The following is an 18,664-nucleotide window of genomic DNA, read 5'->3' as shown; positions in this document are numbered from 1 at the left end:
TTAAACAATTTTTGGCCCTTGTCGAGCTTGCTTTAGAGTTGTTTGTTTGTCTTTAATTCCATTTGTACGCGAGCGAAATATGCAATTAAATTCTCGCTCGTAATCCTATAATTAATTATTGGCACGAGATGCAGACGAAATGCAGGTATTTGCATATTTTATTTTCCCATTTATCGGCTCATTTAACAGCTTGTTTAAATTTTGCTAATTGAATGCTTAACGTGGGTTTAACTTTCGCAATTCGTTGCTAAGAAGTCGCAGCATTTTTAGCTTACAACAATTAAACTCAAATATTGTCTGACGCACCTGATAACTGAGCTTTAAGTTAACATAGACTAATGGTTCAGTTGCCAGGACGACTTATTCATCATCAATTACTAAAATTGGAGAGCTATTGAATAGAGCATGAAAATAGTGACAAGTTTAGCTTTTCCACTTAAGTAAGAAAATAAGACCAACAAATCATTTTATCTATTAATCTAACTACTGTCAATAATTACATTTCAATTAATTAAACAAAGATTTTGCTGTAGGCACAAAGTTATACTACCCTTCTACCCTTTGACCCTTTGACTCGTCAAAGAACTTAATATAACATTTTCTACTACAGATTATCAATAAAATATTTCGAGAACAAAAATAATTTCATTGTTTAAAACTATAATGAATAATGAAATTATGCACAATAATTTACTGAAAATGAAAACCAATTGAATAGGAATTACTTTTGGCAGAAAAAGGAAAGAAAGAAAATTAAGTATTAAGGAAAACAATAATAAACACCACAATTTCTCTTTCTGTTACCGTCTTTAATTACATTTGCATAAATTACAGAATGATATTATTGCTCAGAGAATAAAATTAGATTATTATTAAAATATTTCAATATTTTTTTAAAAACAATTTTATGTTGTCTCTTGTAAATGAATTTATTTTTAATTATTTCGCCAATTATAATTGTGTGGTTTGTTGGTGTCTAACGCATTTACGCATCATCACATGACGTCTTAATTAAATTAGTTTGTCGGTCGAGTAATGCAACAACGTGGTGGAGATGGCAATACTGTTGAAGGACTCTACTACCCGCTGATCAGCTCCAGCTGTTTTTAAAGGTCAACTGGCTTCGGTATTCATTTACATTTGGCACATTCACGAACATCATTTGGGATAAGCAAAGCGGATAATTTCTTGTTTGTGTTGAGCTAATACACAGAAAAATAAAAAAAAGTTCTTTCCCAGCAGCTGTGTCTGCAGCAGCGCAGCACAGGAATATGCTCCTTTATGGACTCTGTGGCAGCAGCTAATGAGTTTGGCTGCCCAAACAAATCAGCGTAGCAGACAAACACAAGCATAAACACAAACATATGCACCGGCAACGACCACAGCATCAACATCACAACCCACGACACGTCGGAAAAAGAGAGAGAGGGAGAGAGAGATAGAAACACATACACAGAAGCAGACACAGACACCGTGGCAAATGAGGCAATCTAAGTGGTTCATGCCGCCTGCGGCACAACTGCACAATTATGGTGACGCCCACAAGGCCGCCCACCGGAGCGGCGTCGCATTGCTGCCGCGTCGAGGTTGCCTCCGCATATGTGCCACGGGGCGTATTAGCAATGCCCGTTGCGGCATCTATTACAAAAACTTCTTGTTTATGTGCAATGCGAAACTCTTACACACACAAAGAGAGGGGGAAGCAGCTCTTTTATTTCGAGTAAAGAAAAAATAAAATAAAAAGTTAACAACCAAATTGTTGAAAATTATGCGCTTGCCTCGCAGCTACATTCGATATGTTTGTTTACTCGGTCACGCCCCCGTTTGCTGGCGCATCAAGTAACGCTTCCTCAGCTGCCATTTTGCCACTGATGTCAGCCATTTGACATTTGTGCTTACTGCTCTGCCATTTGCCTCAGTTACAAATATTTCCTCACTTGTCTGCCAACTTTTGCTTACTTCGAGTACGAGAGTACATTTGCTTATCTAAAAAAGAAATTGTTCCAGTAACGAGAAGAGCCGCTAGGACACATGGAATTTTTTTGCCAAAAATGGAACGAAATTCGAAAAGTAATTTTAGTAATTTTTTGCTTGGTAAAATTCGCTTCAAAACATATAAATTTAAAAAAATAATTGATCATTTCACCCCTTTTAAATTTAAAAAAAAAAACAAAAAGGAAAAAATTGCAATCACTTAAATATAAGAAAAAAGTGATAATTGAAGTAAACTTAAAAATAAATAAAATGTTTCAAACAATTATTCAACTAACAAGAATATAAACAAACAATTAATAAGTATGTCATATATGTTAAATTAACGAAAATTTAAAACATTCATATAAATAACATACATCTAACTAAGATTTGAAATATAAACTAAATATTTTGAATATAAATCGGTTAAAAATGATTCACTAATAAACAATTAATTAGTAATATTTATAAATAATTTAAAACGAAATAAAGTTGTATTTATAACAATTTTTAATATGGTAAAACTTACAATTTAATCAACATGAAAACAACAAAGCAATAACAAGTAAGAAAGCTAAAGGCGAGTGTCTTCGACTGTGAGATACCCGCTACCATTTTTTAATAAAATCAAAACAGTGCGGAATTATTCTTAAAATATACCAAATTAATGTACCAAAAATACTAAAATATACAATAGGCTGTATTTGGTATATTTATATAGTACTATATTTAAAATATACCAGGGAGTACAAAATATACCAGATTGTCAGCCAAAGCTACTAAGACCCGTAGTTAGTAGACATTGTTCCCCATTCAAAATAATTTCTTAAATAACTTCTACAATTTTTATTTAATCGCAACCAAATTTTCAGGAATCGTAAATATCCAAGCTCTAGCTTGTTATTCGATTTCATTCGATTCACTATGAATATTCTTAAATAAAAATGAGTACTTTAGTAACAACCTCTTAAAAATATGTGCACACAACTTGAAAAGCATTGACTTGAAAATAAATAAAAAGGTTAAAGAAACTAATTCAGGTCAGAAGAATATATAAATCAAGTAAAATATATAAATCAAAATGTAAGATCTAAGTCAATAACATTTTCTACAGTCCTTTTGGCTTGCACAAATTTAATTTTCCTATTTGTGAATTTGTATCTCGTCCCAATGTGCAGCTTTTGAGAATGGATCTGTCCCTTCTAAATTGTCGCAGTCTTCCTTTATCGCACTTCAAAGCGCTCGGGCCGAAAAAGTCAAGTCAAATTATATTTTTCATGAGCGTCAATTTCTTCGAGAAATATAAAAATGCGACTCCACAAGCCGCCAGGCCGCTTTAATACACAAAATGCGCCTTTTAATGAAAATGTGGCCGCACATCAAAGCAGGCGCAATGTAGTCGCCATTTCCCCCCTCTCACACCGTCAAAAAAAAAGCTCAGCTTGGGTTCATATTTACATTTTAAATAAATTCTTTGGGTGTGTTAACCTAACAAATGCTACATGTCAAGGACACGAAACCGCCAACAAGTAAAACCACGACAGCAGCAGCAGCAACAACCATGAGAATAATAATAATCACAACAACAATAACAATAATGACAACAACAACAATAATAATAAGGGAGACACGCAATTCGACGGGGAAATTAAAAGTATATTCTGGTATAACAAAAAAAAAACTGTGTGGGCCGCAGGCTAAAAGGATGGCAGGCCGAAGAAAGATGTTTTAGTTAATTTGAGTGCATTAAAAATGCAAAGCAAAGAGTAAATCGAATTTCAAAACAGACTGTCACGTCTACGTGCCCAGGCCAAGCGCGTCTCCCACGCTGACTGGGAAGCGAAGCTGGTGGTGCGCTGTCGTCGTCATATATTTAGGTCAGTTACAAGCTGCAGCAAGCAGAAGAGCCCAGCTGATTGTGAGCTGTGCGTTTTGAACTGTGTTAGTAGGACAGAGTCGGGCCTGCCCTGACATGGCCTGGCTCCGACCTGGCCTCTATTTGCGCACGTCACAGCACGTCTCGTGACGTCACAGCTGTGGCTGTGTTTTTAATGCAATTAACTGCGGCAATTGCAAGTCTAAGTTCACGTTTTCTTCAAAGCTCCCGCTCTCTTTCTCTATCGCTCTTTCGCCGTATAGTATCACATGCTCTCTCTCTCTCTCTATCTCACTCTCTTTGGCCAACAGACAAAAGCGAGTAAAGCTTACTTCTATACGCCCTGTTGCACATTTGCACATAACACGCATACGCCTCGTTTGCCCGTAGAATAAAGGTTGGTTTTCGCTTTGTTAATATGCATTTATTTAGGTATATTTTTGTTGGTTTTTGCTTGGTGTCTGCAGTTACTATACTTAATAACTCTTCATTTCATTTCTATTTATTGCTTATTCATACTGTATTTATGTTGTTGATTTGCCCGATTGTTGTTTGCTCTGTATATAAGTGTAATTGGCTTTTATTTGCGTTTATTGTTTATTGTTTAAATGTTTACTAATATTAAGTGTTCAATGCTGTTTACTTTTAAATTCTTCACGTTTTGTCCTGTGTGGCTAGAATATACCATATATAAGTAGTAGTATTATTATTATACATTTGTGGGAGGTTCACTTGAAGCAATTTCAAACCAGGTCGAGTACAATCATTTAGTTGATATCGTACCGTCATCGAAATAAGTATTACCCATAAGTACAGTCAGTCTCAATTGGCTTCAACAAATGACATTTTCAATGGCATTAGTCTAAAAACAATTTGTTGTGTGCGTCTCTTCATATTATCAAACATACTAACCTAATTGCCCAGAACGTATCAATATCATATCAACTCAGATTTATCTTAGGCAAAACAATAGCATGCAATGATAATGATAATAATACCCTTAAATCACGTTAACATTCAAAATGAGTTTCAATTCTGATTTCTAACTATTCATTCAGGGTTTCAATTGGATTCTTATAGCCACTACTTCGATTTGCTTCTGAGGCAACCATCAGAAGTGAACAATTAAGTGTTGCTTTTCTATATACTTTAACTAATGCAGTAAAATGAACATGATATATTCTTGTCTTCTATGACTCATAGATGATATATATAATTTGTTATTATTTCTGTTCTTTTTTTTAAATTTATTGTTGTCGTTTTATTTTGATTTAATTATTATTTCCAGGTGCTTTGACAAAATTGTCAGCAAATTTTAACTACGAAAGTTTTTCTTGTTTTAATTGAAATGTTTTTTTGTTTTGTGTATAGATCTGTTCTCAATTCCAGCTTCGAAATCATTTTGATTCGAAAGTAAAACTCCGAAGAGAAATATCAGCCAGTAAAATGTTTAAAAAATGCAAGAAAATGAGAAACTGTCAATTTTCTGAAGTAAATTCCCAATTTAACAATTATTCATGTCAGTTGCAATTGTGAATACATATTTGTGTTTTTTTTAGTATGCAGCGCAAATTGAAATATCCTATTTCGGTTGCAAGACAATTCATTGCTGACATTTAAGTTCAACCATCTGACGATTTAATGTTAATACGTGTAATATTTCGTTAACTTTCATTTGCTCTTAAATTCTACGAAGCATTTTCAGAAGATCTCGTTACGTTGCGCTCTATATTTTGTATTGATTTATTTGCTACAAATACGTGTATGTTAACCCAATGTTGCAGGACTGATTTCTTCGGTTCTATAATTCTGTGAAACATCTTTTGATAAAATTGCCATCGCCCATCTCATACTATCTCTCGTTCTCTCTCGCTGCTCCTTAGTTTGCCGACTTCTCGTCGGCCAGGCTTCATCTAAGGCTGCCCAAAATGGGTAGTCAGATGTCGCCATCGTTTCCATTTCCATTCGCGTTGGCATTGGCGTTCGCCTCATTGGCAGCTGCGTTGACCGCCGCCTCGTTTGTGGTTGCTTCAGCGGTGCTGCAAGTGATCGCCTCAGCCACAGTTATGGTGATTGTGGTATTTTGATTGTCGCACTGCACCACCTCGATGGTGCGTGTATTGCTGGCAGCCGTTGCAGTCACCTGGCCGCTCTCTACCTCATTCAGCTGGCGACCAATCTCACGATCAATGGCCTCAGCATCTTCCGGATATCGTTCCGAGCAAAATATAGCACCTGCTTTCAGCAACTTCAAGAGATTCAGACGATCTTCGGCATTTCGCTTGGCACAAAGGGGTCTAAAGCGATATAAATAAATGCAAAACATATTGTACTCAAGTGATCAACAAAAATAAATATGAGACTGTTTGAATTACCTGCCCGCATCCTTAAGCTGCTCCATAAACTCCTTGCCTGTTATGTCCACCAATGAATTGGGATCCATGTTCGACAACGAATCCAAGTCTGCATCATTTATAACAGAAACATTGCACAAGTTATTCTGCAGTTGACCAACCAATTGACGAATTCTTGCCGACTCTGTGTTATTCGCATCTGTTGTATCTCCATTCTCCGCATTGCCAGAGATGCTGCCATTGGTGGTGCCATTTGGTGTGGTTATTGTCACGTAATGCGTTGGCTATAAACCAAATGATACATTTTGAGTTCAAATTCGAATACGTGATGTTTTTATAGCGACCATAATTGAATTATTGTCACACAGGCCTCTTATGGCTCGTAAAAATAATTAAAATGGATTGGCAACAAATAAGAGAAACATTATCGACTTGATATACCCTACGACAAAATCTTAATATTAATTAATATTCTACAAATGATGTATAAAGTTGACTACAAAATTTCTAACTCTAAAATACCAATAGAAAAACTAGTAAGAAATCTACAGTCGAGTGTGCTCGACTATGAGTTACCCGCTACCATATATATATACCGCAGATATACTACTGTACTATGACAAAGGATATATTTGGTTTATTGATATATGACTGTATTCAAAAATGTACTCAAAATATACTGAAAATGTACTAAAATACACCGAAATAAATATGTGGCTTAATGACATACTACTCATTGAAAATATACAAAAAAAAAAAAAAAAAAATATACCAGACTGTCAACCAAAGCAATTAAGACTCGACGGATGCAGCTGATTTTTGCGGTATAACCTTATGGGTAGCGGGTATTATAACAAAATAGGCTTTATTTGCATCGAATGAATTGAATTTTATGTAAACATTTAAATGAATTCCTCAACTAAAATAAAAGCTGTCATTGAGTTCCACTTACATCTATCCAATGCTCGCCTGGAAAGACAGCCACCAGTTCAGTGTTTTCATCTAGGGTGCGAAAATACTCTTCATCGTCGATCTCGGTTCCATCCGAGTCCAAATGAATAGTCGGCTGGTGTTCACATTTCTCAAATTTCTCAGCCACCTTGGCGCGAATTTCCTCTAGGCTCGAGGCGCAGACTGCTTTTTTAATGTTCCGCGTGACGTCCTTGACCTGCAGCAAGTATGTTAAAAGCGAAAATGAAAATGGAAATGAAAAAAAGGGAATAATAAACCGTTACACGTTTACAGTTACATATGGATGGCAATACACATTGAATGAATAATAAATTAATACAACAGACTTCAGTCTCAACAGCGGCAACATCAACATCAACAACAACAACAAGTGCGACATGAGCCCATATGAAATATTTAAGCCGGACACTCGACAGCACCCAAAAAGTTTAGCGAAGGTTTTGGTATTTTTCCCATCCATTTAATACCCTAAAACCGGAGTGCTTTAATTACATAGTGAAGTTTGGAAGTTTTCGGTTTCAATAAAGCGATAATTGGCACAATTCTTTCTTGCCTATCGACTTACTAAAGCTAACCGATAGCTAAGTGTCTATCGGCTGGCCGCCATTGCTGTTACATATTCTTAATCCATGAGACTGACTACTCTGTTATACTTAGTTATTTCCAGCTGGTTGAAATAAGCTGTGCTACTTTTTTTCGTTACTTTTTAGTTTTTCAATAATTTAATATAGTAAATATATCATATATAGTATATTTTATGTGAAAACATTAAACTGAAATCCTGCGTTTAAATAAATTCAATACCTCTTTTAAATTGGCCAGTATACAGATTCAAAGTTGTCGGTTGGTGGTGATTGAAATAAGCTGTGATCCATATATTTTTGTATATTAAAAATATTTGTTCACAACTTATTTTGTATAACGTTAAAACGACTAATGCTAATAAGCAAATATTCTATAATATTGGAAGGGTATTTAATATTTAACGTGCCAAAAAAATGGCCGTTCCTTATTTTTCTTCGTATTTTTTGGGTCTGTTTCTGGCTTAATCAACTTGGCATTAGGCAGCGCGTGCAGATGAACATGTTTGTGTACAACTACGAGTTTGTAGGTGTGTGTGTAGGTGTGTGCGTTGTAGGATCTTAGGCGCAGTTGGTTCTCAGTTGAGAGAGATACGTGAATTCATTACCAGCCTCAAAGTTAACCAATGCACTATGGGCCAAAAGCCCAAATATGCGGCATAAATGATTTTTTTTTTTTTTTGAAATAGTGTTGTTTAATTATTTTTTTGGTATCTTGAATACTTATATGATATAAAAAAATGTTGATAAAATTTTTTGGGAATACCCCTAATTTTTTGTTCAGTGTCGTTTTGTTTTAGACAAAAAACCCGCGAAAATTTTGACGACTTGCAGCTCATAAATCAATTGAACCAAACATTAAAAGTTAAAAGTGTGTAAATGGAAAATAAAGGTCAAGGTATGTAAATTAATAGTTACTAAACGTTTTTCTATATTTCTAAATGTTTGTGTTGTTTTGACTAATGTGTTGCAAATGTGTTGTTCTAGCTTGTTCTAACAAAAGTACATGTGTTCTGTGAAGCTTTTCTTTTAAGTGCCTCAAAGTGCCTTAAAGGTAAAAATGTAATATTTTTAACAAATCTCTATAGAATCCATTTTTAGTAATGGTTTTTGTCCGTTTTTGCCCGTTTTTGAAATAACAATACATGTTGCAGGTGTTTATGAGTTCTCTCATGCAGCGCTGCTCAAAGTGTTTTTTTAATAACTTCGACAATTTTTATCTGATCGCAACCAAATTTTCAGGAATCATAACTACTATTATTAAGGAATCATAACTACTAATTATTGTATACCAAAATTCGTAACTCTAGCTTTAAAATTAGGCTTGTTATTCGATTTTTTTGATTTGCGGGGGGCGGAAGTGGGCGTGGCAAAAATTTGAAACAAACTCTGAGATCCAGTGTTTCATACGGACGGTTATATGGGGGCGGGAGGAAGGCGTGGTCAAATTGACACAAAATTTTTTCCGAAATTCTATCTTTCTCTCCCAGATATTTGTGCAAATTTTCAGAATCTTAGGTCCATTTTTAGAGTTTATGCCGCAAATTTGGGCTTTTGGCCCATAGTGCAATGCCAAGATTTTGCTATCATGTGGGTGTATAACAGCTTAGCAACTCCTGATATTATATGTATGTTATGTTAGCATTGACATTGGCAAATCTGCTATGATTAAAGTACCCACTCAACAGCTACAAAGTAAAGGGATTGACCTCTCCTAAAAAAAACACATGCCAGTGACTATGTCAATGCAAATTTGTCACCAAGCTTGAGTCCTTTACGAACATTTCTGAGTGATGGATTCAGGCAAATAAAAATCATTTTATGCTTCAATTTGTCATAACCATCAACTGTTGAAGACATGCAGTAACAGTTCATGTCTTGAATATATTATACTTATTTTTTTATATTGTAAACCTTAATCCTGAATACTTAATTTCATATACATATATTACTGAAAATTAATTACCTTCTAGATATTTTAAACTTTTAATTAAATAATTATTGTTTTTTATCATAACTAATAATGGCATTTACGCACCCATTATTAACCCTTCAATCATTTTTTACCCTGAAGAATAATTTTATTTATTTCAGTCACGATTGAAATCTTTGACTTGTTTCCACAATCAAAAACGTAAATAAATCATAAACTAAATACAGAAAAACAGATTTCTTTGTGCTGCATCTGTTCGCTCGCTCTCGCATTCGCAGTCGGACGTGTTTTTTTTTTCTTCCCTCTTAAATTTGTGATTTTTCATTAAATTTCATATTTATTTACAATTAATATAACATTAATTTTATTCTCTCACTTGTGTTTAACTACAGATCGTTAAATCGCTGTGTGCTTTCGTGTATTTAGTAAATTATTATCATTTTTCTGAAAATATTAGAACAAATTGTGTGGTCAAACTTTGCTTTGTTTTGTTAGCAAAAACAATTCTGTTTTCGGTGCCGCTGCACTTTGTTTTTGTATTTTTGTTTTTCACTTGCTATTCCTTGCACTCAACTCTGTTACAATAGTTAACTCTCCCTCTCTTGGTGTTGTTGTTGTCTATCGTCTATCTTGCGTCTCGCTCGACCCGCGCTTTACTCTCAGTGCTTGTGCTTTGTGCTCTTAACGCTCTTTAGAATAGTAACTCTCCCTCTCTTGGTGTTGTAGTTGCCTATCTTTCTATCTTGCGTCTCGCTCGACCTGTGCATACTCTCTGTGTTTTGTGCTCTTCGTAAGTACAGATCATATTAGTTTGCAAATAATTTACCTATTTTGATTTATTTCTTTTTTTTTTTTTTTTTTTTTAATTTTTTAATAGGTTTAATAATCTTTGTTTTAGCAATATGTTAGTCTGCTATAACAAGAAATGCCGGGTGCCAAAATGGGTTTTGTTTGTTGCTGGTTATGCGACAACGTTGCACATGAAAAATGTGCTGGCTTTAACGGCCGTATAGTGGATTTGATTTCGGCCAAGTCTGGATTGAGATGGACTTGTGAACATTGTAGGGACTCTGAACGCGATATTGCTGGGTTTATACGGCAGACGCGAACTGGTTTTAAAGATATATTGGCGGGCTTTAAAAAACTCTCCGATAGCTTTTCTGCTTTGGATTCTGGATTTAAGAGTATGAAGCTCTTGACCGAGTCTCCGAAGCGTAAAAAGGCCAATACGCGTCTGTCGATTACCCCAATCGAGCTTTCTGTCCCAGTTGATGTTCCAAGCTTATCTGTATCACCTGCTGGGGAATTAATGTCGTTTAGTTCTCCGTCCCCTCAACTCTGGTTGAAGAAATTCAACCATCACCATCCTCTGTTGAGATCGTTAGTGCTGTAACGATAGAAGAATCGCCTCCAGCTCCTACCTCAGTTGTCCGCAACACTTTAGTTGCAGTGCCACCTCTTAAGCAGATTTTCGTTTCAAGGCTTTCCCCTGATACGACATCTGATGATGTTCGGGCTTATATTAAGTCCAAATCTCAAGCCAGGGTTAAAGTAGATAAATTTAATTTCTCGTATGAACGGGAGATTTCGTCTTTTAAAATAAGTGTTCCGGTTGAACAATTTAGCATGATGTGCAGTAAAGAGTTTTGGCCGGTACACCTATTAGTTAAACAATTTGTTGCGAAAAAGAAAAATCGGTCTCCAGCTTCTCTTCCTAGTAGTGGCAAGAATTCGATTTCAAAGCCTTCTTCTATGTCTGTCAGTTCAGAAAACTAACATCCTCTTTACTTCTTGGCTATCAGAATGTAAGAGGTATTTGTAGTAAACTTACTGACTTATATTTAAATAGTGTATCTTTCCCTTTCAATGTCATTGCCTTTACTGAAACTTGGTTAAAAAATGAATTGAATGAAATGAATTTTTCTATTCTACTTTAAACTCGCTATTTGATGCTTGTGTTCCATCAAGTATTCCACATTTGTCTGATAAACCCTTATGGTTTACTAAGAAATTATCGAATTGTCTGCGATTCCGAAAGCATTTGAAAAAAATTATAACTTCTCAACTGCAACATCTGTGTAAATCTATAATTTCACCTTACCAACATGGGTTTGTGAAGTCTAGATCCACTTCTACTAACTTATTGGAGTTCTCCTCTATTGTAATTAAAGGATTCGAGAATAAAATGCAAACGGATGTCATTTACACCGATTTTAGTAAGGCTTTTGACTCTGTTAATCATCACCTTTTACTGTATAAGCTTAATGTTTTAGGGTTTCCTCATAGCCTAATTGAGTGGATATTCTCATACCTTTCCAACAGAATTCAGAATGTTTATTATAATGGTTTTGTATCTAAATGTGTTCAAGTCACTTCTGGTGTGCCACAGGGCAGTCATTTGGGTCCTCTATTGTTCACTTTGTTCATAAATGATCTTCCTTCTGTTATTCTGCATTCCCGTGTACTTATGTAAGCCGATGACGTTAAGCTTTGCCTGACATTTAATGATAGTCTTGCGAGCTCACTGTTACAATGTGACCTTAATCGTCTAGAATCTTGGTGCAGAGTAAATATGTTAAATCTCAACTGCAATAAGTGTAAGTTTATGACCTTTTGTAGGGGTTCTTCTCAGTTAAATAACTTTGTGTTATATGATACTCCTCTTGAGCGAATTGAAGGTGTGAATGACTTAGAGATTCTGCTTGATGCAAAACTAAAATTCGATAAACATATTCTGTCTGCTGTAAATAGGGCCATGGGTGTTTTGGGATTTATAAAACGCTGGTCGAAAGAGTTCAATGATCCCTACATCATTAAGACTTTATACGTCTCACTGGTTCGTCCTATCCTTGAGTACGGATCTCTTGTCTGGAATCCCCAGTATAGGGTTTATCAAGATAGGATTGAATCGGTGCAGAAACAATTCTTATTATTTGCTCTTCGTAGTTTAAATTGGAATCCTAATATTAGATTACCACCATATCGTAGTAGACTCTTATTACTAAACCTTCCTTCTCTTTCTGATCCCAGAACTATGCAAGGTGCTGTTTTTATACAGAGACTAATTAATGGTGAAATAGACTCTTTGGAGCTGTTAAGTCAAATTAGTTTTGCAGTTCCTGTCAGGATCACTAGGAATTTTCTTCCACTTCTCATTTCACGTAGATCTACTAACTTTGCTTGCCATAATCCCTTCCGTATTCTGTGTGTGAACTATAATAATCTCAATAACGTAGTTTGCTCTAGTAAATCTATTCCTTTGCTTAAAACCTTATTATTAGCTTATTTATCAAGTATTTAATTGTTATTTATTTTATTATACATTTATTCTAACATATTTTTAATCTAATTTAATTAGCTGTCCAGCGTCTTTTAATATTTATTCGCGGTTTTCGTTTAATGCATGCTGTTTATAAATTTATTTTGTTTTGTCCGCGCGTCAACAAGCCCGTGCTTGGTATCGCTGGGCCACTTGATGGTACTGCCGTTAGTACGTCAACGACCAAAATAAATAAATAAATAAATGGGAAAGGATTCGAGATACGATTTATTATTTATGGACACTTAGCTTCGGATAACGTTTCCACTCGCTTTGCACTTTTATATTTTTGGCTAGCTTTGTATATTTGCTTTATAGTTCAGTACATTTTGAATCAATCATTTTCAGCACTGAGCTTATTTAAATTTCATAACTGTTTATATGACCTCCTCCATGCTGGCCATTAAACAATTAACGCGATTTGCCAGCGGCGGCCATCAAATTCACATCAGTCAATGCCCCGGAAAATTGTACACTCATTAGAGTCAAATTGTCGAGTAATTTATAAACCAAATACTAAGTAATTATGCCCTCGAGATACCGCACCATCAACAAAAACAGCAACTACAAATCACAAAGCTAACAACAACAATGTGTGGAAAAAGTTAAAGGTGAATGATATATTGCGCATACGACACGTTGCCGTTAACCTGTCAGCTGTCGACTGTTGCGGCTACTTTTATTGAGATTTATGGCAAGAGTTTACCTAATAAATAGCGAAACTGCATAACAAATTCGTGTTCGATTAATCAATGCGTCTCAATTAGTACAATAAGAATAAAAACGAAATGAGATTCGTCTCTGTGAGAGAAAGTGTTTGTCAGAATGCACGCGACATTGCTTATGCCTGTTTATTTTGATGTGTACAAGGAAAACATCTCTTCTTTTCTTGTAGTTGAGATGCGCGGAAAACTTGAGCACAGTTTGACATGCACTCGTCTGTCTGCCGCACAAATATTTGTCATGTTTCCTGACGAGTTATGCCTGTCAGCAATTTAATGCAGAATACTTTTAAGTGCATGCCTAAAATGCTGACTACCGACTCCAAGGACATTCATCGCTGCAGCTAGTGCAAACTGCCTTTGCTGGCTGCTCTATTAAACTTGCATGTTATGTTAAATGGCGCCTGAGCGTTAAGGTTAAACTGAACATAAATTAGACGTGGCCAAGAGATGCTGCAGCAGCAGAAGCGGCCGACTCAGCACCACTCGGATCAGCGGCAGCGTCAAAGGCAAAGGCAACGCCACTGCACGACTGCACTTCTACAAAAATTGATCACTGAAGCTGGCAACGTGATGCTGCTGCTTTTGCTTCTGCTGGTAAAGAGCAACAACAACGGGGTTTCATAAATAATAGAGCAAGGCGTGCGAAATGAAATTGAAGTTGAGTTTGCATTACAACATTTTTATTACAATTACCCAAAGCGCACAAAAGGAGCAAAATGCAGAAAAAAAGTGAAGGATGCCCGCCGGCTGTCTCAAGTGAAACATGCAGTTAAACTCAAAGGACTTTCTTCATGAAGTCCTCCTAGAAAATCATCCACGTTGAAGATTGTCAGAAATATGAAAACTTTTTCGCTGCTCCTGCACAAAACTTGAGTCAAAAATTAATCATATTAAGCCACAAACTTGGCAACAATCAAAACTTGCAGCAACTATTGAAGCGTATACTTTTAAAAGCATCATAGCAGAAAAATGAAAAGAAAGAAACAATTTCATTGAGTTTAGAAATTACATTTATTGCCTTATATCACAACTGAATTCTCAACAAATTTCCCATGCGAATCAATAACATGACAATCCACAGATTGACGGTGTTTTCCTATCGTGCACTTTAATCATTATGCTCCAACTTTTTTCTATTAAATGAAATGCATTTCGTTCTGTGACAATTGCAAACCTGATTAAATTTGATAAAGAAATTTGTGTATTAATGTTGCAAATTACCGTTCGCTGCAATTCAGTGAACAAAATCATTCGATTCGAAAATGCGGCAAATGTGGTTGGTACTCAAGAAATTTGTTGATAGTTTCCGGCTTGAAACCCCAATCCTGCGCCTGATAATCAGAAAAACATTTTCATTCAGTTGCCATGCCTGATGAGATGAGATTATTGTCGATGACAAAAGTTTTAATGAATGGGACTGTGAGCATGGAAGCCTGGCAGCCATATAGGCAAACCGAGTTTCGAGTTCCGAAATTCACTAGCGTATTTGTTTCTCCTAATTAAATGAAGCATATTTGATGGCTAGACAAAATCACATTGACGGCACAAAGTCAGGCTAATGGAATTATGACTAACAAAAAGTATGCTATATATTTTGAAATACAACAGCACCAAAAAGTGTGCTGTAAATTTTAATGCGCCATTTGAATGAAAAGCACAGAGTACAAATGAAGTGAGAGATTCGAAATACATCAAACTAAAGCGCAATCTGTCAGAGAAATCTCAGCTAAGAAACTAGCCAATCTTCAACGACCTACCGGTATACCGCAGAGGAATAGCAGCCCCAGGACACTCAACACGTAACACGTATCCTGCATCCTGTCCACTCCTCCACACGTTGGTGTCGCTGTCATAATGGCGCCTTTGGCTACGTGCTTGCGCCTCAGTTGTGGCCACCTACGAACTACAAAGGAGTCTAGCTCAGGTGATGGAGATGTAGACTCAGGTGAGTTGGTCAGCCACACACTAAATATTTGATAAGCTTAGAACGCAGATTTGAGAGTCGCTGGGGAAATTAGGCGTCTAGTTAATATTGTTGTTTGAACTATGACATCAAATTATGCAAATTGTTTAATATTTTATTAACATTGTTCTGCCATGTAGGCGTCGGCGTCGGCGTGTCTCACGCTAATTACACAAACATGTCAGCTGATAAACTTTTTAATGGCATTTTCGAGCTGTCTGCTTTTAAGCCGATTTATGTTTCAAAAGATTTTGAATTAATTATTATAATAAGTAACGACATATTAATGGACCTGTTAAAATTAACGCACAAATGACACTTGACAATAACAACAATAAACTACAGTAGAAGGACTCTTTAAACATTTACTATATACTACATGAAGTTGTCAAAGAGAAATGTTCACCTTCTGTGGCTTTTCTTGGTCTGTGTCCAGCACTTGCAAAATGTAAACATAAGAAAAATATTCTTTAAACGGCTGCTGTTTATTTAGACAGCGGATAAACAAATTAGTTGACAACAAAGGCAATGCACGCAAACAAACAAAACGCCAAAGACAAACAAGTGCCAAGCACTCAAAATCCCAAATAAAATGCAAAAACAAAGCCAAATACAATTGCTGCAAAGCCATTACAGCTCTCTCCGTTACTTGCCCTCTTTTTTATCTCTCGCAAATAAACATATGTTAACAGTGCGCACTGCGCACCCTGAGCTAGAGCTTTTGCTCTCTTATGTTGTCTGTTGTCTTACGCTCTTCGACCTCGCTCTCAGCAACTTGAAGTTCACCCAATTTCAATATGAGCATTTTTAAATAGCGCAAATGCGAAACACAGCACGCGGTTATCAAGAACAACAACAACGACAACTGCGACACAACGCCCAAAAAAGGGCATGGCATTGCACTGCATTATAGTTTAACAAATTTAGCGTCAGCCAAACAAAAATTTAATGCAATTAACTAACTTACTTTGAATGGTTTATTCGATTCACTGACATTTGTTGTTATTTCCATGGCATTTGGCATTTTGATACAAATTTAATTAATTACAATTTACGGGGAATTTTTTTGTTAAACAGTTAGATGCACATTTGCAACGGTTCCCGAACTTATTTCTGCACTTATTTCTTACAAAACACTTATTTTTTCACACTCTCTCACACACAACAAACTCGCAATAATCATTTCTTTGTACAAATTGCAATTAAATTGTTTTTTTGCCCAGCTTTCCATTTATAATTGAAGCGCAGCCGAGCTTTATCTGCAGTTGGCAAAAACGCGAGCGAGGGCCGGTTTCAACTGAACTCTCTTTAACTCTGACGCTGGCTTTTATAGTCCCAGTCTCAAAGAGAGCACAAAGCATACAATAATAACTGACAGTGTTGGCTGCTTTTAAGGCGCGAAGCAGACTCAACTTATCAGAAGATTTCAAGTCAATGAATTGATTAAACTTTAACAAAATATTTGCACTTTTAACTTTATTTTTATTAAGCTTTATTATTTATTATTGATCGCAAATTATTTAATAAAATATCTTTACTTTACACAAAAACAGATAAAAAAATATTTATAGGTATTAAACGAAACATTTTCAATCTTATTTTCTTGTGCTTTAGGTGTTTCATTCAAAAAACACTTTAAATTTAATTGTGTGAGATAAAAGTTGTTGCAACTAAATACTGTAACATACATAGTTATCAGCACTGTTAACAGCGCTCGGCTAGAAAGGAAATCAAAATCGAGCTTGCAAAGAGAGACCGCTCTTCGCTCTTTACCGCGTCCTTTAACATGACTCTGTTAAGTGGCACAGGTGCGCTAGGAGTTTGCTAGAAATTTGTGGTAAGAGTTTATTAGCATTAATACGAGATTAAAGTAATACCTGACAAGGAGTTGCATAAGTCTCAGCTTGTGCACAGATTTAAGTAAGTGGGCCTGGGTGTGTTGTACACTTAAATATGATTTGACTCTGCTCAGTTGACCAACACCCGTATACTATACTATATTATAGAACAATCTGGATATATGTATGTATGTACAAAAGTAAGTATCTGTGCATCTCAGAGTATCAGAAGTAAACTTTTTGACAAATAGCCAAAAGGCATGAATGCCAAAGCAAACCAAACCAAAAACCCAACCCAACCCAACCCAAAACCCGGTCTCAGCCGGAAGGCTGTCTTATCGTTATTTTACCCCATTGGTTGTGGACAGTTTGCTTATTTTCCCCCATTGCTGCGCTGTCATTGCACTTGCAACAGCACGTAGCACACACAACTGCATACGGGAGGACGAGAGAAAGCAGGCGGCTGGGTTGACGGTGACTATTTTGAGCTCAAGTGACTTGAAATGACACACAAGGACACCGCCTAGTAGGTGTTGCCAATTGCCAGCTGTCAGTTGCCAGTTGCCAGTTGCCGAGTCACGTGCGTACCAGTGCATTGACCCACTAACGTTGCCAACTTGCGCAAAATGGAAAAATGTGCTCTATGAATAGCCTCAAAGACGCAGCAAGTCCTCAAAGTTACGGTGCATTTTGATAAATAAACAAAACTCGACCTCCTTTTGTGCCACCGACTTAAACTCGTTGCAACGTGCTTCTCTTTGAGAACGCTTGCAATATTTATTTTGATATACTAATTGCTAATCAACAAGTCTCTTTTAAGCAATGGATAGATACATATAAATATATCTTTTGCCAGCCTTTTTCTACTTCACAGGTTTATCCACCTAGTAAAATATTCCAAATTTAATTAAATGGCTAAAACACTAAGCTTCTACTAAATTTGTTGTTTACAGAAGGACCATACAACCGAAAACAAGCTTAATCAGCAGTTTGATAAGCCAAAGAGACCTCCATTAAAGATGCAATTAAGCAAGCAGCTTAGGCCTCTTTAAGTTGACAGCGCGCTGTTAACTGCTAAAATTTGCTGTTAACTAACAGCGGCTGTGGACTACACTTTGACATTCGCTGG

The 18,664-nt window shown here is 36.0% G+C and overlaps 1 protein-coding gene across 1 annotated transcript; it reads right to left on the bottom strand.

Moving 5' to 3' along the window:
* Positions 1–4,237: 4,237 nt before the first annotated feature.
* Positions 4,238–16,989, bottom strand: LOC117569634 (DNA fragmentation factor subunit alpha). Its single transcript, XM_034250873.2, has 4 exons — positions 16,665–16,989; positions 7,157–7,372; positions 6,226–6,488; positions 4,238–6,147 (listed from the first exon to the last, which is right to left on the bottom strand). Exons 1-4 carry the CDS (start codon positions 16,719–16,721, stop codon positions 5,787–5,789), a joined length of 897 nt encoding a protein of 298 aa, XP_034106764.1. The 5' UTR covers positions 16,722–16,989; the 3' UTR covers positions 4,238–5,786.
* Positions 16,990–18,664: the final 1,675 nt, after the last annotated feature.

The sequence above is a fragment of the Drosophila albomicans genome, chromosome 3 (assembly GCF_009650485.2).
Source record: "Drosophila albomicans strain 15112-1751.03 chromosome 3, ASM965048v2, whole genome shotgun sequence".
NCBI classification, from domain to species: domain Eukaryota; kingdom Metazoa; phylum Arthropoda; class Insecta; order Diptera; family Drosophilidae; genus Drosophila; species Drosophila albomicans.
The sequence above is the reverse complement of the archived record's forward strand: the minus strand, read 5'-3'. Positions and strand labels throughout refer to the sequence as shown.

Bases quoted from the DNA above. Each gene is read 5' to 3' on its own strand.
- LOC117569634 (XM_034250873.2), bottom strand. From the start codon at position 16,721: ATGCCAAATGCCATGGAAATAACAACAAATGTCAGTGAATCGAATAAA. The intron at 7,373-16,664 runs GTAAGTTAGTTA...TACTTGCTGCAG, and splicing joins AATCGAATAAACCATTCAAA to GTCAAGGACGTCACGCGGAA. The intron at 6,489-7,156 runs GTAAGTGGAACT...TTTGGTTTATAG, and splicing joins CAGGCGAGCATTGGATAGAT to CCAACGCATTACGTGACAAT.